Raw genomic sequence first — 23,960 nt, forward strand, 5'->3', positions numbered from 1 at the left:
CAGAGTCCGGAGAGAAGGTCCTGGCAGGAACTCAGGCTAGATAGAGAAGTGGTGGTTAGGTGACTAGGATGAGAGTAGCGGAGATGAAGCTAAGTGGGCCGATTTGGGTCCGGAGTGCTGTCTGCAGCCTCCTATCTGGGAGGGCCCCGGGCTGGGTCAGGTGAGTGGGTGGCCCGCTCAGAGCCTCGCGGAGCCCCGCCCCTAGGGACCGGCGCGTGGCCGCTGCCCCGCCGACGTGGCCGGCGCAATAGGCCGGGCACGTGTCTGATCCCAGGCTGGGGGACAGGGGCGCGCGGGGGTCTCCGGGTCCTTCTGGTGATTAGGGGCCGGGGCACCAGCTGGCCTAACCCTGGCGTCCGTGGTCGCGAGCAGAGGAGATGGGCCGAGGGGAAGGGGGCTGGGTCACAGGGAGGAGGGGGCGGCCAGGCGGGCGCGCGCCTCAGCCGCGCGCACGCGCCGAAACGGGGGCGCGCAGGAGTGCCGGGGAGGAGGGGGGAGGGGAGGGGGGAGAGGGGAGGGGGGGGGGGGAGGGGGGGGGGGGGGGGAGAGGAGGGGAGAGGAGGGGAGGGGAGGGGGGAGGGGAGAGGAGAGGGGAGGGGGCGGGGTGGGGGCAGCCCTTTCCCAGGCGGTAGCGGGGGTGGTGTAGCTGTTGCCCTTTTAAGCCACGGGGCCGCCGCCTCCTGCCGGTGGAGTCAGTTACAAAGGGAGCAGCCGCCCAGGCCGCCGCAGCACCGCTCGTTGAGGCCTCGGCGTCTCTCGCCATTTTCCAGCCCCGATCCGACGCGGGCCGCGGCGGCGAGGAGAGGCGGAGCCGCGAGAGCGCGGCCCGGGCCGGCCCCGCGGGGCGGTCGCGGCCGTGACGGCGGCTCCGGGCCCGGCTCCCCTTCCGCACCCCTCCCGCCGGAGATGAGGGGAAGATGTCCGTATCAGGGCTCAAGGCCGAGCTGAAGTTCCTGGCGTCCATCTTCGACAAGAACCACGAGCGATTCCGCATCGTCAGCTGGAAGCTGGACGAACTGCATTGCCAGTTCCTGGTGCCGCCACCGGCGCCGCCGGGCAGCCCGCACTCCCCGCCGCCGCCGCTCACACTCCACTGCAACATCACGGTGAGGCGCCCAGCCGCTGCCCCTCAGGGCCGGGCCGGGGAGGAGAGGGGCGCCCCGAGTGCTCGGACAAAGGGGAGGCTGCCCCGGAGAGGCCCCTCGGACCCTGGGCGGGGCGGGGCGGGTCCGCCCCTTTTCCCGGTGAGGGGCCCGGCTGGGGCCCCGCCGGGACTGCGCGCGGCTGGGGTGGGAGGAGGCGGACGGCGCGGTTCTCCGGCTTTCCCGGCAGGGCTGGGTTTGGGGCTGCTGGCCCCTCGCGGCCCCGGTCGCCGCACCTCGAGGCGGCCGAGTCCTCGCTGGGTCGCCATGGCCGCCCACAGCCAGGGGCCTGCCCCCGGGGGCCGCGGCCCGCGGGTCGGCTGTTGTGTGAGCCCCGGCGGGGCAGGCGAAAGGCCCTCAAGTTTGAACGCGTCCTTCTCCAGTCAGGTTTCCCTGGTTCCGTCTGTTCCCCCAATTATTTTTTAAGTTTGGGTTTAAGGAGAAACTAACATTGAAAACTGACGCGTTTGTCGGGGGAAAGTTTAGAATGCAGCCTCTGGCGCTGTTTGAATGATCCCATTCCCGCTGGCCTGGCTCCGCGCTAACGCGTTCCGAAGGCGCGTTGGACCTTGGATGCGGCAGGTGTTCTGGGGGGATGTTTGTGTAGCCCCTCCTGTGGTAAATCGGGAGCAGGGGAAAGGAGATCCGTGCCCAAATCTACTGCCAGGAAGATCGGTTTTATGTCTCAAGTCGGAAAGATCCTTTAAAGCTCTCTCATTTGCTTCGTCGGAAAGCTCGTGATAAACCCGTAAAAAAAAAAGTTAAATAAGTTTCCTCATAAAAGTGTATGATGAGGATGTTCATTGTGAAGTTGACCTACGGTATCGGTTCCAAACTGCGGGATGTGCCGCTTATTATAACCGGAGTCAAGGTGGTGGTTTCATGTTCCTCTGTGAATACGGTTAAAGCTGACTCTAGCGTCGTTAAACTCCCTTTGGTTAAGTTAGTAGGTAAGTCCTACAGCGTACCTGGTGCTCCGGAGTCTGCAAAGGCCTTGAGGTTATGATAATATTAAAATAGTTTTCAGAATACCGGGGAGCAGGTGTATATTAAAAAAAAATAAAGAGCTGTACTGAGATGTTCTCTTCTAGGCGCTGGTTTTGCAAAAATGGGTAGAGCAGTCCCTGCTTTCAGAGCTCAGGCTTCTTGAGGGAAGAGTTTTACACAACAAAGTGATCAAGTTCTAAGGTATGCTCGCGAAAGCCAAAGAGAGTAATTAACTTTGACTTTGGTTGGGGGCAGGGGGCGCTTCAGAAAGGGCCTTGAGGAGAGGCGGATTTGTGGAGTTGGGTTTTCACAGGTGAGTCGAATTTTGGAAGGGAGCCAAAGGGCATTTCAGGCAGAGGAAACTCCATCCGGAAAAAGACACCACAGCTTTGAAAATGTGGTTGGCTTAGGAATAGAGACGTTATAATGAGACTTGAGAAGCCCAGGATATAGGCGGGTGAAGGAGAACATTTTCCAAGAATGGAAAACAGGAAGTAGTCGTGAGCACAAAGTAGGTGATAATAAAGAGACTGGCTGATCTGAATGATGATTATTCTGGCACAAGTTGAAGTATGGCCCGGAAAAACTAGGGCTGGTTTAAATGACAAACTGAACTTGTAGGCTCCTGGGGAGGCGCAAGCTCAGGTAAATGGGAAGATGTATTTACCATCCAGGACTAGGAGTAGTTCTCTGTAGTGGGTGGCATTAGGAAACGTGTGTGTGGTTTTGGTTATTCTAGTGGGGGTGGGATGGTGGTGTTGCTGTGCTGAGCTGGCATTTAAGTGGCAGGGGTACAGGGATGCCAAGTGTAATATTCAGGCAGTCTGCCAGACAGAATTATCCCACTTCAAGTGCCAGCAGTGCCCTATTGAGAACCATATTGGAGGCTGATGGAGTCAGCTGCACACAAAGCTACTGAATGATGACATGGATTAGGGAGTAGAGCACAAAGTGAGAGATGCCGGGCAAAAGGAGGACTTGGTGGGGACTAGGATAATGGTACCATTAATACAGACTACTCAGACTGAGGTGTCAGTGAATTATGACACATTATCAGAAGATAATTATCATTGTAGATGCTGTGTTAATAACATTGTTATGGAGAAACATCAAACATATTCAAGAAGTTCAGTAGCATGGAGAACTTCCGTGTATCCAGCCTCAACAGTGATAAACTTTTGGCCAATCTTATTTCATCTCTGCCCCACCTTGGATTATTTTGAAGCAGATTCCAAACATAGCACTTCATCTGTAAATATTTTGGTGTATATCTCTAAAAGATAAAGACTGTTTAGGCATGGCTTAGTGTTTAGATAAAATCAATACAGTTTGCTCTTGTCGATACCATTTTCTTAGAGGGGAAAGAGCAAGGAAAGAGTGGGGCTGGATTTCAAATGCCAGAATTTGTCTACTGTGTTTGATTTGCTATTATCTAAAAAGTTTTAGCTGTTAAAAATAAAAATGTACTGTTTGATCTATTTAAAAAAAAATCTTTTCCTCTTATTCCCAAATATTCATTGAGTTCTTGCCAGGCCCTGTCTTCTCCATGCTTACCAAGAAGCATCCTTAGGCACTTGCTATAATGTGTGAGTGAATGGTACCTCATTAGTTGTTTCTTACACACATGCATGTCAATTTGAGTAATCCTCTAAAGATATGGTGCCCCCTTTTTCTTTCAGGCTTCTGCATCAGCAGTTTTCCCTGTGTGGAATGTGCCCGTTTCCCCAACTCATTCTGTCTTGACATGTCTGACCATCCCCAAGGCTCCCTAGTCATACAGTGTATCTGTTTCCCTTCCTGCCTCCTATAGTCCTTAACTGCTGCTTTGGTTATGTTTTCTTACATTCTGTTATAATACAGTGGTGGGTTTTTTGGAAAGTCTTTTTCATGGTGGCAGGAGAGACTATTCAGTGGTTTTGCTTTTCATCCTACACTCAGTAAATGCTCAGTAAATATTGGTGTTGTTGGCGATATGGCCACCATTTTAACTACCTTCTCTTTGAACAAAAATCTTAATTACTTAATCTTAATAAGTTAACTGTCAAGAACTGGTCAAAAGGGCAGAGAAAACATCAAGAAAGTGTCTTGGGTCGTGCATAAATATTTGAAAGGCCACTTAGGGCTTGATAGGGAATCTTCAATTTGACTTCACATGAAAGTGGTTTAAGAAGTAAAAAAAAACAGGCGAAAGTGTAGATGTTTTTTACTCTTTAGGCCAAAGGAGTGGAACTAAATTTCTTTTCTGTCTCATAAATTTGTCCTAATCTTAGATACGAAGGGGAAATAGGGCTAAATTCAACTTCAAGGAGTCATTTTTTTACTTGTTTTCTGTAAACTCATGATAAAAAAGTTTGTCATGCAGACTTAAAAAGTCATTTTTTTCCATTTTCAGTAAATAGATTTAATAGCCAGTCAGAGCTACCATCCAGTTGTTATGATCACACCTAAAAGCAAAGCAGCTCATTTTAATAACCTGTGCAGCCTTATTCAGAGCCAGCATAGGACTTTGTTTTAGTTCTTTTGAAATATTTAGCCTAACTTGACAACCCCATTACTCCTTTTGTGGACTTCTTGGCATCTGGGAACTCTTGGTAGAGAATCACTGTTTTAAAGTGAGAAATCCCCCCCAGGAAGTAAATTAGCTGGTAAACAAATAAAACGTCATAGTACTTTATTATTTGTATAGCATAAAGCATTACTCTTTCTGTATGAGTGGCTTTGCCAGGCTATTTGTGGTGGAACATTTTTTTGTTAAACTAATTAAATTTCTATTCATCATTGCCAAAAAGGGTACTCTTTTCCCCACCCCAACAACAAGATACTAAATTAAAAATGTTAGAGCTCTAAGTTTAGGAGATGGGAAAAAAAATTTTAGTCTTAGTCTTTGGGACCTCAAGCAAACTACTACTTTTACTGTATTTTTCTATGAAATAGATAATACTTTTTGACCCACATGAGAACGTATTTAGGAGAATTCTCTAACAGTGATGATAACCTCTATAAATATAAAAGTGATGATGTCATTTGTGGCTGAATAACATTGGTTTGAAAATACTTTTTAATAGCTTTTCATGGGAAATGAACCAGTGCTGTTAATTTAATTTTTGATGTTTCTTGTCTTTACACTGATAAAAAAAAAAAAAAAGTAGCCCTGACAGTGTTATACAAGGGAAGTAACAAAACTTGACTGAAAAGCCCAAGACCTTTTCTTTGGTCTATTCTCCTGGGACAGATTGCTTTTCCAGTTTGAACTCCTGGAGAATCTTTTGAAAGTATCAGAACTGTCATGTTAAGTGCTGCAATGATACTTTCACTCCAGAGGAATCATTGTTTCCATTCATTTGACCAGTTTATAATATAGAGTCAAATTCCTAGTTCCTATCTAGTCTCCCTCATCCCCATTTTTATGACCTTCCTTGAAAGGAACAGATATATGAAGAGGAGATTTAGGTTTCCATTTTGTGAATGGGGTATCCTTTAGTAATTTGATTTTTTTTTTTCCTTTGTTAAACTTCCTTAGACCTGGAAAAGGATAGTGTTAGATAAATGTCAGCTAGTTGAGGGGCTGGGAATTGAATTTAAATAGTCCCTGCCAAATAAAGCATTATTGGAGAATCAGAGTGGTAAAGCAGAGGTCCCTTTTTCCAAGGTCATTGTAATAGTGTTCTGTGTTCTCTTCTAAAAGATTATTTTGAAAGACAAAGCAGACTTGGAATCAAGGAAACCAGTGGTTTCTGCAGATTCAGTGGTTTGAATCTTTTTCGACACTTTTGATTTCTCTGCTTCAATTCATTTAGAATGAAGTTTTAATTAGCTGTAATTTGCTCCTCAAACAGTTAACATTTTTCAGATCACAGGAGTGTGTATGCAGTATTCTTTTACCAAATATTAGTGTATTTACTCTGCTTCTGTGGGTTTCAGTCATGTTAGATACGTGGTTGTACATTGTTTACTTGTAAAATGATTATCAGGGAGCAATCTCTTTTTTTCTTTTTGGGGGGAGGGGATAGCTTTTTTAATGTTGTCAGGTCATTTAGGATTTTATATAGTACCATATGGTAATTCTGTAAGTTTATTTCATTCTCCATCCCACATTTATTGAATGGCAAAATATGAAAATAATGTGTTCTATAACTGTTCTCCAGAAGTGTTACAGTTGTTAGACCTCTGAACCTTCAACAAGAAGTATGTGTGTCAATTTTCAAAAAGTTAAGACACAGCCATCTCCAAGGATTTCATATCATTTGGAAAAATACCAGAAACTGAGCATTCTGGCAGGCAGTTTTGCTGGCAGGTGCTTGATATAGAGCTGCACACTGGTCTTGTAGTGGATTTATGTGGAAAATAGATAAAGTTATTTCTGAACAAGGCAAGCTCCTTAAACAATGAGAAGCAAAGAGGTCGGTTTGATTGACCTTGAGCTATGTTGTCTTAGATTAGGACAACACAACATTTTATGGTGGCAGTGGTGGTGAGCTTCTTTGTAATTTGTCCAATTATGTAACTTTTAGGGTGGTGGTCACAGACAACTTCATCCTTCAAGCCTTAAAATTACTGTAAAAACAGTAGTATTAATAAAATTGAGGAAAAACAAGGCCCCTGAATAATTAGATGCTTAGATAATTGTCTAAAATTTTCATAACTGTGGTGACAAAGAGCTATGTTAGAAGCATTTAAACATTTAATGTGGGGAAAGTTGCTTGAACTTATATTGGGATTTTTCAGCACCACCCATTGTTTAAAAATTGTATATCATGGGTCATTTTAAAGAGAAATAGTAAGGAAACTATCTTTTCAAGATAGAAAGCTTAGTTATTAATCTTGTAAAAATTTAAAAGCTTGAAGTATAAGAGGTTGAAAGCATGAATGCTTAGGTTTCTAAGTTTCGGTAATAATTTTAGATGCCTTTCAAAGTATGTGGATTGTCTTTTAAACATTACACTGAACAAGCCTTGACCATGATGTAGAATTTGTGCTGAAGGTTCAGTTTCCAGAGGTGATGGTAGTGGATATTTTATAATGTGGAAGACAAGACACTTTTATTTAATTAAGAAGTCTAGAAACCAGGTAAGCAAAACTAGAAAAAAAATTGCCTGTAGTTCTACCATTCAGAACACACCACTATCCAAACTTTGATGTATGTATTGTCAACTGGTCATATTTTTTCTGTTATATTTATGTAGATTCCCTCTCTCTTAAAAAAATCAGATTATTTTATAATCTGATTTTACTTTTTACTCAATAATATTGTAGACCTTTGTAGTAACCATTACTCTATAATGTCTTCAATTATTGTGTGCTGTCTTATTATATGACTTTAGCATTGAGTCAGTCATGTCCCTATTATCAGTGGTTTCTGGGTTTTTTCTGTTTTAAATAATGCCTTAAACATTACTGCTGCTGCTGCTGCTGCTGCTAAGTCACTTCAGTTGTGTCCGACTCTGCGACCCCATAGAAGGCAGCCCACCAGGCTCCCGGGTCTCTGGGATTCTCCAGGCAAGAACACTGGAGTGAGTTGCCATTTCCTTCTCTAATGCGTGAAAGTGAAAAGTGAAAGTGAAGTTGCTCAGTTGTGTCCAACTCTTCGAGACCCCATGGACTGCCGCCTACGAGGCTCCTCCATCCATGGGATTTTCCAGACAAGAGTACTGGAGTGGGGTGCCATTACCTTCTCCGTTGGTTTCTTTTAACCCTCTCCATTTAGCAAGATAAATGCTGACTGCCCCTGTTGGCCAGCATTGACCTTGTGATGCTAGATCTCTGAGAAAGAGGGCTCTAGTCCCAGAGAAGACCCAGATTTGCCTAGTTTAGCTCATCTGACAGCTAATCAGGAATAGGATAGGCTGGTAGAGACCAGTGATCAGGTTTTGGGTCAAGAGAGGAAGGTAGGAAGATGGAAGGGAGATAGGAAAAGTATCCTCAGTGGAACCACATTAATACAGAATGGTAAAAGGATGTTTCTTCCAAGGAAGAAATTCTGAAAGTGAAGGGGGAAAAGGTTGGCGGATGGGGACAGGCAGCAGTTTTAATGAGAATAGTGGCACAATTTTACATTTTTGGGGGGTTAAACTCTTTGATATCTGGTCTGTCATTTGCCTCTGCAGTCTATGGTGGTATGTTGTTGTGGTTGAAATAATAATAAGAAAATCCAGCCTCACACAGATACTTGATTGGAAAAAGAAATATTTTAATAGCCGTTTTAGATAGCTGCAGATGTTCTTTGTGGATACTGTACCCAAACTTGGTTTTTCTTGGATTTTGACTGGATCTTTCACCCTTGCATGATATGACATCATGCGTTGTTATTTGGAAAATATTAGTTTGCTGGAATCTTATAAATGTTAATATATTTCATTATATAACATAACATTATATCCATTAATATCATCATCACCCTCATCAAAATACTCTTGGGAAGCTGTCAGGCTCACATGGTGGAAACAGGCTTTGCAAACTTCTAATTTTTGCTTAAAAGCTTGAATTTTATTATTGGCAACAAATACTGCCTTGGGTTTTCCTTGAAATGACAGGTTCTCTTCATTCTTTTTTTGAGGAAACACCTATCAGAAACCCACGTTGGAATAACCATTGTTTGTCAGTCATTCTTTCAAGTGAAAATGGTGTCCTGTCAAAGTGGTTAGTTCAGCTCACAACTCAAACACACACGTGCTCTCATGTATTCTGTAGGAATGCTCATGTGTGCCCATTTCATCACTTGCAATATTAAAAAAACGTAAGGATTGAGATTTAGTGAAATAACGGCCTCATCACAGACGTTCATAAGTGAAATGCCTTTTTCTTCTTTGAAACACCTTTCATGCATAGTGGTGAATAATACCATGACTTCAAGTATAGTTTGGTGTCACTGCCTTTATCTGTGCTAAGGTACCCACCGTTGTATTGGCGCCATTGGTAAGAATGTTAAGTATGCAAAAGGCAATTAACATCTTAGTATTCCTGTAGAAATAGTTTGGACCTTGGAGTCCAAGGGCCCCACTTAGAGAACTGTTAACATAGTTGCTTAGACCTACTATATATCCTGTCTTTTGTCTAGGGTTAGAAAAATATGGCATAGGTAGTAACTGATTTCAGTATTTCTTTTAGTTTTGTAATTTTCATATTATGGTTTTGAGGGGTTTTAGCCCAGAGCACCAATTGATGTATTTTCTTTTGCTTATGCAGAACTTTAATCAATGCAATGAAGCTCAAAATGTAGTTTTTTTTCTTTTTTTAAGACTAAAGAAAATACAAATATAAAACAAAATGGTTTAGATAGTGTATTCTCCAGATTAGGCCGAAGACTTTGAAGAAAATGTAATATTCAGTTAAGTAATTCTCGCTAAAAATGGGATTAATTTTGAAGACCATCTACGTTTTAGCCTTAAAGAGGTTTGGAACACAGTAAGAGTTTGAGGGATGGGGATACAGAAATAAACCATTGCTGAATGGATATAATGATGTTCTACTTCAGGTTTTTTTCTTTAAAGAACATTTGGTAAAATGCTTTAAAAATATTTAAAAATATTCTGTGGCTCCAACTATATATAATTGAGATTATAATTCTCAAAGCAGTGCTTCTTTAAAACTAGGTAAAATTGTCATGTTTCTGTGACTAGATCCTAACTGCAGCTAATACTAATAATAATGGCTTTCCCTAATATGTAACAGAAAGCAGTACAAATGAACAGAGTAAATGTTAGTAGGTGGAAATGTGTAATGCTTAATTCATTAACTTAAAAAAATCAACACATAATTGTGCTTTAAAAAAGTATATAGGTAGTAATAGCATTTCTCGGTAGTATTCAGTTTGTGTGATGTAATAAAATATTGGAATTTTATGGTGTTTGAATTATTTATTGCTCTGCAACTAGTTTAGCAGCTTAAAACAGACATTATCTCACTATCTCTCATTATCTCATTTTGATTATGGGTCAAAAATCTGTGTGTGACTTACCTGGGTTCCTTGGCTCAGGGTCCCTGACCAGGCATTCAAGGTGTTGGCTGAGGCTATAGTCATCTCAAGGCAGGACAGGACAGTCTTCTCCACCTCCAAGTTCATTCATGCACTTGTTGGTAGGATTCATCTCCTCAAACGCTGTTGGTCTGAGGGCCTCAGATTCTAGTTGGCGCTTGGTCAGAGGCCTCTTCAATCCCTTGCTCAGTGGGTTTGGATCTCTCCGTAGGGAACTGTTTTCCACTGGGGGAACAAATGAAAGAGCAAGGGAGGGTAAGCAAGACAGAATTTCCCATCTTTTTGTAACCTAATTTCAGAGGTGACATCTATTACTGTATTCTGCTTGTTACAAGTGAGTTGTTAGGTCTAGGGGAGGGAATTATACAAGGGGGTGAATACCAGGAGGTTAGGATTATTGGGGCCATTTTAGAGGCAGCTTATTGCAGTGTTCAAGAACACAACTGACCTCGATGAGTGGGAGCCCACAGACAGTAGCTGTACAAGGAGAATGCCTGTCTCAGAGTTCAGCTCCCATGGCAAGTGAGCACTGAAGGTAGCCCTAAGATAGCTGTGTTGCTGTTTGTTCTGCCTTTCTAACACTTGCAGTATTTAAGAAGTAATCTTAATCTCATTTAAGAAATCTGTCCTTTAGAAACTACATTCTTGTTTGCAGTCTGAGAAAGGAAGGGAAATTATTAGGAAAAAGGCGAAAATTAAATGGGATTGCTTTTAGGGGCCAGTTTTCTAATGGGGAAAAAAAGTCTCAAAGTAACTTGTGTAGTTACACTACTGAGAAGACAAGGCATACAGTGAGTGGATTTAAAAAATTAGTTTTAGCATTTGTAAGGATTTAAAAACATGTGCCTAGGTATGTATTCCTTTACTTTGTTTAAAAAATTGAGTTACATCTCATCTAGATAAAGCCTAGAAATGTAGCTTTATTATACTGAAAGGCAAAAAGTAGTATGGTTTAACTCTGTAGACTATTTCAAGGTTGGAAATTTTTGTTTTTGCTTTTGTTTTTGTTTCTTGAAGGACTTATTATGATTCTAGATTTTAAAGCCCTTAAAAAATGTTAAAACTGGCAAATCCATGCCATGATAGACCTTTCTTTGTAAAGGAAGGAAACCCATCATCCTTGATATTTGCATAACATTTTTTTCTGCTTTTGATGGAACAACTTTTGCAGTATATTCTCTTCTGTTTGTTTTAAATCAGACTGCAAGTCCTTTTTTAAGGTTTATAAATCATATAACATGAAGCAGGCAAGATTAAACTATAGAGCTTAATAATTTTTGTTTAAAAAATTAAAAACATGGATTTTAATGAATTTAAAGACATGGATTTTAATGTGTTACTTTTCTTACTTTTCTTTCTGTGATATGTTTTACTTAAATTTGTGATCATCTTGCCATTTAGTGGTGGGGTTTAATTGCATATCCAGGTTAGCCTGTATGTAAATGTGTTTAACATCAGTGTCTCCGTAACAGGAATCTTATCCATCTTCTTCACCAATATGGTTTGTGGACTCTGATGATCCAAATCTGACTTCAGTTCTGGAACGTCTCGAAGACACTAAGAACAACAATTCGGTGAGAAAATAAACAACACTACTTTTTTTTTTCTCATGAACATAACAGAATTCAAGTGTTAAGAGGTAATATGATACAAAAGCTTGATTAATGACTATTTGATAACCTAGTCTTTAGCTCCTCTAAGATTTTTTTTTTGTCCTTCAAATTCTGTTTAGTACTCGGTTTCTCATTTTTATTCCCCGTAACTATAGTCCTATTTTAGCTCAGGAATTAGGTTGTCTCTTTCCCATGAATCCTAATCATTAAATTAAGTAAGCATTTTTGATTGGGTCCACTATCCAAGGTAGGAAAAGGGAAAAAGACTGAGATAGATGTGAGGGGGAAATAATGATTGAATGACCCCAATTGATGTTTCTGTCAAGAGTCTATATAACTCTGCAGTAAAAACCAAAGGAATATAAATTAAAAATTATTTTTAATATATAAAGAAATCAGATTTCTTTGATTATAAAACTATTAAGTGACCCTTGTGAAAGAACTAGTGAAAGTAAAAACAATAAAAGCAAAATAGAAGTCACCCTAATTTTTCTCTACCTGATAATAAACATTGTTGACATGATGGCAATTTTTAAAAATCAGTATTTTTCTTTTGCTTGTAAAATACATATACTCTTAAACATACATTTAAGTTATATCATTTGCATTTTTCCACGATATCACAAAGTTCTTCTAGAAGAATATCAGTCATTATTTGCAGATGACATGATTGTTTACCTTAAATCCAAAGGAGTCAGTTGAAAAAGCAATTTTTAAGATGATTGATTAAAAGTTCTGTTATATAAAAATCAAGTTTTCCTAAATATCAGCTATAATCAAAAAATACAGTGGACAGGTATTTTATTGACAGCCACAATTAAAGAAAAATTAGACACCTAGGAATAAGCTTAGATGTACAAATTTTGTATCAAGAAAACTATAAACATTTGCTGAGTGGAATTAAAGACTTGACAACTGTGTTCCTAGATGTGCAGACTCCCGTATTATAAATATGTCAGTTATCTGTAACTTCATGTGAGTTTATAAATTGAATGCAATTCCAGTAAAAATTCCAACAGATTTATTTTTGGAACTTGACAAAATGACTCTAAAGTTTGTTTTGAAGAGTAAATAATAGTAATTATCTGACCAGATACTAAATAAAATATCAAGTACTAGCACTAAGCTGGACAGGTAAAGGCAGTTAGAAATTTAGAAACATAATCATGCAATTGAGAATTCAGAATCAGTTAAATTGAACCAAAATACTCAGTAAATAAAGGATAGATTATTTTATGAATAGTGCTGGGAGAACTGACCATTTGAGGAAGTTAGACTGACCTCAGATTTTTGTCACAATAAGTTAGAGGTGGTTTAAACATCTATTCTTAAAATTAAGATCAGAGGAACTTCAGTGTGAGTATTACAAGAGTAATAACAAAGCCATGAAGATTAGAGGAAAAAATTAAAAGCTAGACAGACATGTGTTCACATCTCCAGCAAGGGAGGGGCAACAGGACAGGTAATGAGCAATAGACATAGCCCCCTTACCAGTGCTTCCCTTTAGGAAGTTGCCTCAAAGATCTAAAGTTGTAAGTTTTATAATAGTAGAGATGAGTGGGCTTATTTTTTGATGTCTAAAATATTCCATCAAAAAATGCTCCTAAAGTGAAATGACATAGGATAAAAAATTTGGTCCAATTTTATGAACGAGTATTTACATAAAAGAAAAAAACTCATCCTCTACTCTTTCTTGTGCTCTCTGCCAGTTATTTTATAATCTAGTTTCTTGATCAAATAAGCTATCTTTTCTCACATTTAATTCATTATAATGGGTATGCTGCCACCTTTGTTGTACTAAAATTTTTACCCCTAGTTGCCAAATCCGGGACTAGTTCTTTAGTACTAAAGTTTCTGCAGCATTTTGAAACTGTTGACTCTTTCTTTTTGAAACAGTCCTTCATTCAGCAAACACATATGCTTTACTGTCCACCAGTAAAGAGCTGGTTAAAAAAAAATTGCTGTATGGTTTTATGATAGAACATCATGTTGTTAAGAATGCAGCCAGTCTTTCCACAAGAGCACATGCAACGTTCCAAGATGTACTAAAGTGAAAAAATGAGGCAAAGCATATTTTCTATAATCTGGCCCCTTTTGTATGGTGGTTCAGTCACTAAGTCGTGTCTGTCTCTTGTGATCCCATGCGCTGTAGTCCACCAGGCTCCTCTGTCCATGGGATTTCCCAAACAAGAATACTGGAGTGGGTTGCCATTTACTTCAGGGGATCTTCCAGACCCAGGGATCGAACCCAGGTCTCCTGTGCTGCAGGCAGTCTCCGGCATTGGAAGCGGATTCTTTACTGACTGAGCCACCAGGGAAGCACGTATACAGTGCTGTAAAAAATATATAACTATGTGTACACTGGTTTGTACATACCTTTTTTAACCTGGGTTTTTACAGAAAACTGTTAGTAGTAGGACACAGAAAAGTGTTTTTAAAAACGTGCCTGGCTTCTGTGCCGGGCTTTGTGATAAGTGGTCAGTATACAAGACAAGTCCTGTCTCTGTCCTCTGAGGATTTCCATCAAATCACTTTCTCCTGTTTCTGTCTCTTACTACCTTGCCTTGGTCTTCTCTGAGCTCTTATTCCTTGGTCCACCTCTTTGTTCTCTTTCTGTGCTTTCTCTGAGTAATCTCTTCTACCCCTAGTACTTAAATTGTGGCCTATATTCCAATGATTCCTAAATTTGTATCTCTAGATAAAATTTTGTCTCCTGAGTTTGACACCCATTATTTGTCTATATATCACATAGATTCAGGGAATCTCACTCAGGTGTGCCATGGCTGTTCAAAATGATTACATCTAAAATTTAAGTTCATCTGCATCTTAGTACTCCGCCACCCCCATCACATTTCCCCTCAAAAATTTCTCTCTGTGATTGTGAATGGGGCAAAATGAAATAATGAAAGTTGTTACCCATGCCTGAATGTGGGAACTATCTTAGAGTTCTTTTTTATACCAGTGTTTCCTGACCCCTGCTCCTCAACCCGAAACTATCTAGTAAATTTCTAAGACTTGTTCATCTCCCTTCTAAATATTTCCTAAATTCTTCCCCCCTGGTCTTAAGTTTCTTCTTCTGATCCCTTAAACACCTTTTGGGGGGAGCATGGTGTTGAAATTCCCGGGAGGTGTATGGCCCTGCTTGTTACTGCCTGGTGCACCTCTACGACCACGCGGCTGTCTCTCCCACAGTGCTCGGGGAGCTCTTCCTGTACCAGGGAATGGAATGTCCAGGTCTGTCCAGCTCACCCAGCCACCTCTTTATTATGTACTGAGCACAGAACAGAGCTTATCAGATGGAGAACAAATCCACAGTGGGGCTTTGCTGTTTTTTAAGCTTGAGGATACTTTTGATACTAATTTACTGCTCAGCTTTCCTCATTTTCATTTGCTCCATTGTCCACTTTGGAAAGGCTTGTTCTTTGCTTTGTTTAGCCCATTCTAATTCTGTTTCTGTTTTCCCTTAGTCCTTCATAAATCTGCTTCTTTCTCTTCATCTCTTTTCCTGGTTGGCAACATCTAGGAAACTGTTCTGACCAATTGAAGTAAGTTGCCTTATTTGCTCCCAGTCAGGTCTACTGATAGTGACCATTCTTCTGAAATCATAGTGCTAAACTTATACATTGAAAACAATGTATATTTTTTAAACAATGAAAAATGTATTTGTGCATATAATTTACCTTGCTTACTTTAAATATGTTCTAAAAATCTGAATTTAAAAGTGGAAAGGAGTTATTCTTTGCAGTTTTCCTAGTGAGGCCTTTTTTTTTTTTTTTTTTGACAAACACTTAAGAGCCTATAAGTGTCAAGTGTTTTTGCAGAAGATTTCATTTAATCTTTACCCTTATGAGAAGGTTTTAGTTTCCTTATTTTCCAGATGAGGAGACTCAGACTCAGGGCATTAGGTACTGTATCCAAGGTTGTCTAGGTTCCAAGGCTCTGTCTGCTAGACCACATTTGCCTCTGTACTTGCAAATGAGTGGCTGTGAAATATATAATTTTATAATCCATGTGCAACAACGCTGCTTCTGTTTTCTGTAGCCTCGTTAATGTATTAATGTGCTCTTATAAGTTATTAAGAAAAGAAGTTAACAACTGAAAATTAGGCAGTGTTTGGAGCTTCTCTTCCTCTGCCATTTTTTTCATGTCATTCTGCTAGGCAGCCCCTAAAATATTTCTTAAGATTGTTATTTTATCTGTAGGCTGTAATTGAGCAATAGTAAACTTTTTTTTTTTCCATTTCCTACTGGATTAGTTACAATAGTTGTAGCATTATTCATGTCTTCTAAGGGCTCTTTAACGTAATGCTTATTTACTGAAATGTGTTTTGTAGCTTCGTCAGCAATTGAAGTGGTTGGTATGTGAACTCTGCAGATTATATAACCTTCCTAAGCACCTGGATGTTGAGATGCTAGATCAACCACTACCCACGGGTCAGGTAAAGTAAAAATTCTCAAGTGTTCAAGAGCTAAAATACATTGTCTCATGCACAAATAAAATTAGGATGATTTCTCATTATTATACAACTTATTTAGGAGTTAGTTTTTGTTTTCCTGTTGAATTGTTTTGTTTGTTTTAGATACTAAAAATAGCCTTTTCATTCTTGGGAGCTGCTGGTTATATTTACTATGACAGGCAAACAATTGCCCTTGTCCCCATCACCACCTTTTTGTTGTTAATATTTCTGGTTGCCATAACTGTTCCTTGCTTCTGCAGTTGTTTGCTTTTGTTTATTTACTTACCTTCACCTGAGAATGCCATCTTTCTGCCGTTTTGTGCTTCGAAAGGCCTAACTCTAATGTTATCTCCTCCATCAGCAGAAGTACCCACTTGCTCACCACCACCTCTAACTTCTCTGGATTTCTGGATTTACCTATTTAGGTATAATTTCGTGGCTTGTACTATAATAAAGATTTAACTCTTATACCACCCACTTACCCACCCACCTCCCCTTCCTAAAACATCTTTATATTTAGTCATATGAATAATCATCATTAGGACTTTGTAGTATAGTTTCCTGTTATATTTCCTTTGTACAGCTTTTTGCTTTGCGGTGTCTTCCTTAGTAATAATTCTTAGTTTAAAAAAGTTATGTCCTGTCTCTTTTCTGTGAGATCTCCCCTCTCTTCTTCAGCCTTTGGTTTCTTCTGTACCAGTCTCAGCAGGTTGTTTTCTGGGCTGGCTATTCAGCGGTCATCTTGAAATTTTTCTTGTTTCTTCTACTGGAGTAGTAGATACATTGTTTTCAGATTTCATGTTTCTTTCTTGGCTTACCTCTTTTCATTTCCCTGGAGTAAAATGATTTTAGTCAAGTAAAATCTTAAGAAAACATGAAGAGGTGGTACATTTCTGAGTTCTTAACTTCTTAAAAAAAAAAAAAAAAAGGCCAGACCACCATAGGTTTGAATCCTGATCACTGCTCCTTAGTTGTATCCCCTAATTAACTTAGGCTAGTTACCTAGCAGGATGTTCCCCAGTTTCCCATGTGCAAACTGGGAGAGATGCTAGTAATACATATATCTGCGGGGACATGTAAAGATTAAATAGGTTGTTACATGTAAATCATTTAGGGCAATGCCTGGTGCATAATAAATGCCCAATAAATGTTAACTGCTATTATATTCTTCACTTGATTGGTAGTTTGGTTCAATGTGTAATTCTTGGTTGAAAAAAATTTTACCTCAGAATTTCAGACTGTGCTGTTGTGTCTAGTCAGTAGGTATGCCATTCTTAGTCTTGGTCATCTCTCCGTGACTTTCAGGAAGCTTTTAGGACTTTGTCCTTCCCTTGGTGTTCTGAAATATCACAGTGGTTTACTGAGTCGTGGTTTGTTTGGTTTTCTGTTGTTTTTGAGCACTTAGTATGGATGGATCTTGTCAAATTTGGACTCTCGAGTCTTTCTTTTTGGGTAGATGTTCTTATATTTTTTTCCTGTGGCACTTTCTCCTTTCCATTCTTTTCTTTGTTCACCTTGGAATACCTACCAATAGGATTTTAGACCTCCTTGCTTGAATCTTTGTATCTAATTATCACTATATTCTGTCTCTTTGTCTTAATTTCAAATTCTGAAACATTTACCTTTCAATTTTTGAAAATTTTATTTGAACAGTCATAACTTTATAAGTTTTATTTTGGCTCTTTAGTACTGGTTAACCAGTTACCCCAGAACATAATGGCTTAAACAACACTTTATTCTCTGTCTTAGGATTGTGTGGGTTGGTTAGGCTTAGTTGGACAGTTTTTCTGCTGACCTCACCGTGCAGTCAGAGAGTGGCTGGGACTTGTTATTTGGACATGTGACCGCACTGGAATGTCCAACATGGCTTCTTTGTTCGCATGTCTGGTGCCTGCTGTTTCCTCTCATGGCCCTTCTTACCACATGGCATCTCATCATTCCAGGTCTCTTATCGTGGCTTCTCTTCCTTTAGAAAGGTAGTCAGAATTCTTATTTTTGGCTTTCAAGAGCACAAAAGTGGAAGCTGTCAGGCTTTTTTTAAAGTTTAGGTCTGGAATTGGCACAGTGTCATTTCCACCATGTTTGCTGGTTAAAGCAAGTCCCAGGGCCAGCCCAAGTTGACAGTGGGTGGGGTCCATACAAGGGGCGAATGCTGGGAGTGTGTCTCATTGTGGGTCCTCTCCAAAGATGAATGAACCGTAAGTTCTAAAAGCTTGTTCTCTGATTATTCCTTATTTGTAGCATTCTATTTTTGTTTTGTTGATGTAATCATAAGTGTCTTTAAGGAGTTACTTTGATATTCTCCCTCAAGCATCTCTCTTTCTCTTTAATAAGTTTAATAATTTTTTTTCTAATTTATCTTGGTTTGTTTTTTTCTTTTTGAAGACTTTCCTCATATATCTCTTTATTCTGTTGCTTTTTCATATTTTTTCCTTTTTTTCATTCATATTTGAAAGAGGTACTAAAAGGCTGATAAGGAGTCCTTTGTGGCCAACACTTGCCAACTGATACAGCTTTTTGGAGGAATTTAAGCTGGCTTCCATCCCTTATCCTCCACTCCCTGTTTCCTGGTATAATCATAAGTGATGGCTGGAACTGTCTGGTTTCTCTGGACATGAAACCTTGTCTCCTGCTTGAGAAAGACGTGTCTGCCAGAGTTCTGCTTAAGGAGAGCGGTGTGTTTTGGGGCTGGACAGTTGCTCTGTTGTTGGCCTTGGTTAGTCTGTGTCTCACTCCACCCATCACCCCTGCTGTCAGGTGTCCTGGTGTCTTCGTCTGGAGCCTCTCCAGGGCGCTGCGGGACAGATTAGCCTGCCGGTTTACCCCCTAACCTGTGGCTTGGCTTGTTTGCTCCACTTAAATCACCATTCTCCAGTTCACTGTCATCTTCTAGCATGAGTTGTCTTTTCTGCTGGTAGCCCTCTTTTATTTTTTTGTTACATTGTGTGTGTGTACAGTGTTCAACCTTCATGGTATGTCTTCATCGTAGTTCTAGTGGAGCCTCAGAAAAGAAATGGGAGAAAAGTCCATTCTGTGTTCAACTTTGCTTCTTTAGAAGACATAGGTTTTTCACTTAACAGTATATCATGGACACAGTACATATAGACCTACCTTGTTTTTCATGGCCATGCATATATTAATAATTCCATATAGGGATATAACTTATAAATTACATGAATAAGTTTCCTAATTTTGACTCTTCCTTGCATTCACATAATATACATTCAGTACCTATGTAGGTTGGGAGTTGGGGGTAGAACACAATAGATATGATACCTTATACTGGGGTTTTTCTACTTTAAGTAGAGTCTAATATAGTCTCTTTCCTTTTAGGCTCCTCTTGTTTAATTTTGGTATCAGAGTATAAGCAGACTCATGACTTGGGAAGCGTGGTGTATTTTTTTTTTCCTAAGATCTCAAACAGTTGAAATCAATTTTCAGCTAGGGGGATGGTTTTGCCTCCCATGGGACACGTGAAAGTATTTGGAGATACTTTGTATTGTCATGGTGGGAGGGGTGGGGGAGTGTGCTGTTGGCTTTTTGTGCATAGAGGGGATATTACTAAACATCCTGCAATGTCAGGATTATATGGTGTGTAGTTATAGTTCTTTATTATTGCTGTATTTATTCCATTGTACCATACATACTTATCCATCTGACTGTTTACTGACTTTTGGTTTGATTCCAGTATGCTGTCAGGAACAGTGCTACCATGATCGTTTTTGTCTATAGTACATGGTACACCTGTGCAAGTATGTCTCTGGGCATGTATTTAGGAATTGAATTACAGGGGCATATGAAGGTCAATTTCTTCATTTAAGAAGAAATTATTATTCTTAATTATTCTCAAATTAAGAGAATTCTTAATTCTTAATTCTTCTTAAAAATTCTCAAAAATTATTAAGAAAAAATTTTTAAAGATTCTCAGGCAGCTTTGGGGTTTTTAGTTTTTCACTGTGATCAGAATATGGCCTGTAAACTCTCAGCTGCATTAGCAGCAGTTGCTTAGACTTAACCAGTGATGTCTTTGATTATTGCTGTTTCTTGTACTCCATGGTTTTCCCTCTCTGAAATATATCTCTGAATAATGTATTCTTTTTTCTAGAAAGGATTTCTGAGGGTGGATATGAGGAGTGTTCCTTGAATACTCAGTGTCTGTTTTTATTATTTATTTAATATATTTATTTGACTTTGTGTAAAGTACTCTGTGTAAGTGCTGAGGATCCGGTGCTGAATAAACACAGGTATGGCTTGCATCCTGATGGAACTCAGGGAATTCTAAATTCATACCTGAGTCTTTTCCAAGTTCTTTATACTTTTTTCTTCTGGTATATTTTGTTACAGATGAAAAGTCTGAAACCTGTCTGATTCTTAGTTCTTTATACTTTTTCTCTCTTGAAATTGATATGTTTTTTTTTCTTTAACTGTAAAGTATGGGGTTTTACTTTTCAACATTACTTTGGGGCATTCAGAGCTTGATATTTTGACATCCTTCTTTAGGTTGGTAACATTTGTCTCTTTCTTTCCCTCATTTTCTGAATGAATATTGGATCTCTATATTCCAGGTCTCTTTTCCCTTAACTCTTCTCTTATTTTAATCACCTTCTTCCCACCCCACCCCCCATCTCCTTTTTCTCCACATTTTAGGGGAATGTCACAGTTTGGTTGTCTTCTTTAATCATAAATATTTTGTTCATTCAGGTCCTTTGTGCTCTCTGGCCCTTCTACTAAGTTGTTTTTTTTTTTTTTTTCCTTTGAGGGGAGATATTTTTGATTTCCCAGAACTCTCTTGTTCTTTTACATAGTAATATTTTTAGATTTTGTGGATGCAGTATCTTCTCAATTACTGCTAAAGATTCCAGATAGATTTTTTAAAGTATTAGTTTAATTTTTGGTCTTAAGTTGTGGCACGCTGGGTCTTTGTCACAGTGCATGGACTGTTTTCTAGTCATGGTGTGTGGGCTTCAAGGATGTAAGGGCTCAGGAGTTGTGGCACACAGGTTTGGTTGCCCTGTGGCATATGGAATCTTAGTTCCCCGACCAGGGGTCTAAACCATATCCCCTGCATTGGAAGGTGATTCCTTAACTGCTGGACCACCAGGCAAGTCCCTCCAATTCAGATTTTAAATTGTTTTATTGCTTTCATTGATCATGCTTCAGGCCACTTCTGCTTGTTTAACTTGGTGCCTTTCTTTCAGATTGCTAGTTTCTTCAAATATCTGGTGATGCCCGATTATCTCCTCGTTTTTGGATGGGGTATGAGTTGTTATGCGTGTCCTCAGCAGTTGTCACTCTTCTCTGCTGTAGCCTCTCCTGGTTTTTCAAACCTGTGCTCTGCCTGTGGTGTGTGAATGGGAGGTGCTTGACAGGTGGCCTTTGCAGTTCCTGAATAAAAGGAAGAGAGAAATCTGTTTGGAGAGTTTGCTGCTGCATTGAGTTACGTTAAAAAATTTTTTTTCCTCTGGTTCTGACACTGACACTGAGAGGCAAGCAAGGTTAACCTCCTATATGAGAGTGATCCTTACCAGCTGTAGTTGGACAAATAGAGTAGGAATTTCTGGGGGGAAAAATACCAAGTTTTTAAAGTCCTAGAGAACTCCATGTCCTGGAGAACTGTGCTCTGGGTCCAGGAAGCTTGTCTTTATGAACTCTGATTAAACTAGATATAAAAGCTCTTCCTAAAACCCCATCTCACTCATTGTGAATGAGAGTTAAGTTGTGGCTTATACAGAAATATTCTGTGGTAAATAGCATGTTATAAAAAAAGAAAAATAGCTCTTTAGTTGAAATGGTGATTACTTTATAACTTTTAGTTTTGTGCAGTGTCTATGCCTTTATAACACATTTAACTTTTTAAAATGTAAACTGTAGAATTTATGGAAAGATTCAGGTTTTTCAAACCTTAAAAGGTAGATATTTTAAGGAACGCTTGGTTTGGGGTATTTTAAACGAAAAAGAAGCCATTGGCCTTACAGGCATAGTGATATGTATAAAATGTTTTCTTATTTTAAATTAGAATATTTAAAATATTAATTAGAATATGTTTAAATTTTTTTTTTCCGTTTTCTTTATATTTGACTAATTGCCTTTGTTAATTTCTAAGGCATCTGTTAAGTTGAATTTTTCAAAAATTTTCTTAAAAAGCTGATAAATATTTGTCAAAGCAGAATTTAAGAGTAAATGTTTCAGTTTTAATGAGCTGTTAGTGGAATTGCAGTGACAAGTAGTTTGTCCCTAAAGTCTTCCGATATGCTGTGTGCTTACTTGTTCTGTGTAGTCCTGGCAAACTTTTTTTCTTTTCAGAATGGGACAACAGAAGAGGTGACTTCAGAAGAGGAGGAAGAGGAAGAGATGGCTGAAGTAGGTATTTTATGTAAAAGTAGCATTTCATAAATATCTTCATTTTTGGACATTTTAGTAATTTTCTAGTCTCCTTTATAAAACCATTGTTAATGTGGAATAATGAGAAGCACATTGTATTTGAAGTTTAATACAGTTTAAAAATCTGGCTTTATCTCTAATTCATCATATGCTTTTTAGCAAATTGCTTATCTGATGTCCTTGGATTTGATTTCATGGAAAATAAGAGCTCTTAACATTTAGTACTAAAATTATATTTGCATTTAATAGTAATCAGTACTTAACCTGATTTGGTTTAATAGGAACTACTAAGTTTCAAAAGTTTGAATAAAAGGGGAATTTGAGAACAATTAAAGGGACTATTCATTAGATGTAATGAAAACTATCTCATATTGAAAACTTCAGAATGTCAAAGAGGAAATTCCAAAGACACTGAGCTTTACATCAGTTTAGTTGCCAGTCATTGATAAAATTTTAGAGGTTTTCAGACTCTGAAGCTTTGCATTTAAATTCAAACTTCATAATGAAGATCTCTTTCTCTATACTGACCTGATAAAAGGCAAGTTCCACAACCTTGGTTTTAAAACATTTTTCTGTTTTGGGTCTTAAAATTGATTCAGGTTATTACCTTATTTTTCTTGATTTGGAAAAATTTAAATCTAAAATTCACTTCTTAGGATGCCTTATAACTAATGTAGTTGGAGGTTTGTTTTGTGAGTCTGAAAGTAAAAATAATTCTTTTTTGGAAAAAATAACTTTATTTTTGACTGTGCTGAGTCTTCGTTGCTGTGCCAGTTTTTCTCTAGTTGCAGAGAGCGGGGTCTGTTCTTCCTTGCAGTGCGTGGGCTTCTCATTGTGGTTGCTTCTCTTGTTGCCCAGCACAGACTCTATCTAGGGTGTGGGGCTTCAGTGGTTATGGCACATGGGCTCTAGAGTTGTCATTCCTGGGCTCTAGAGCACAGGCTCAGTAGTTGTGGTGCAGAGGCTTAGTTGCTCTGTGGCACGTGGGATCTTCCTGGACCAGGGATCGAACCCGTCTTCTGCATTGGCAGGCAGAATCTTTGCCACTGAGCCACTAGGGAAGCCCTAAAATAATTCTTAACATTATCCAATTAGAATGAATTTTGGAGATTATAGGAAGTTTTTTTTAATGTTTACATGAAGTTTAACTTTGGAATAAACTGAATTAAAATTTTAAACTTTTTATTGAGCCCAGTATATAATAAAGTAGACATTGTACTCAAAGAGTTTATGTACCTTTCTTTTTTTCATTCACAAGATAATATGAAGGAAGGATAGCAACATTTGGGTAAACCTGGAAAGGTAGGATAGACTTTGGAGATGTCAGATTAGGATAGGTGAAAAGATATTCTAGGCAACTAAAATAATGTGGTAAAAAGGCCCAGAACAACCCTGGGCATGGTGTTTGA

At 39.3% G+C, this 23,960-nt stretch overlaps 1 protein-coding gene across 3 annotated transcripts in view; it reads left to right on the forward strand.

Moving 5' to 3' along the window:
* Window positions 1–201: 201 nt before the first annotated feature.
* Window positions 202–23,960, forward strand: part of UBE2Q2 (ubiquitin conjugating enzyme E2 Q2) — a 62,918-nt gene continuing 39,159 nt past the window's right edge. Inside the window, exons 1-5 of one of the 3 annotated variants that reach the window (XM_070358523.1) lie at window positions 202–315; window positions 771–1,106; window positions 11,574–11,675; window positions 16,048–16,152; window positions 22,474–22,530. In XM_070358523.1, coding sequence (XP_070214624.1) covers window positions 918–1,106; window positions 11,574–11,675; window positions 16,048–16,152; window positions 22,474–22,530 — 453 coding nt within the window. In that variant the 5' untranslated portion in view covers window positions 202–315; window positions 771–917. Of the gene's footprint in view, window positions 316–620; window positions 1,107–11,573; window positions 11,676–16,047; window positions 16,153–22,473; window positions 22,531–23,960 lie in introns of those variants that run through there. The other 2 variants (XM_070358522.1, XM_070358524.1) reach the window with 2 other exon arrangements.

The sequence above is a fragment of the Bos mutus genome, chromosome 21 (assembly GCF_027580195.1).
Source record: "Bos mutus isolate GX-2022 chromosome 21, NWIPB_WYAK_1.1, whole genome shotgun sequence".
Taxonomy (NCBI): domain Eukaryota; kingdom Metazoa; phylum Chordata; class Mammalia; order Artiodactyla; family Bovidae; genus Bos; species Bos mutus.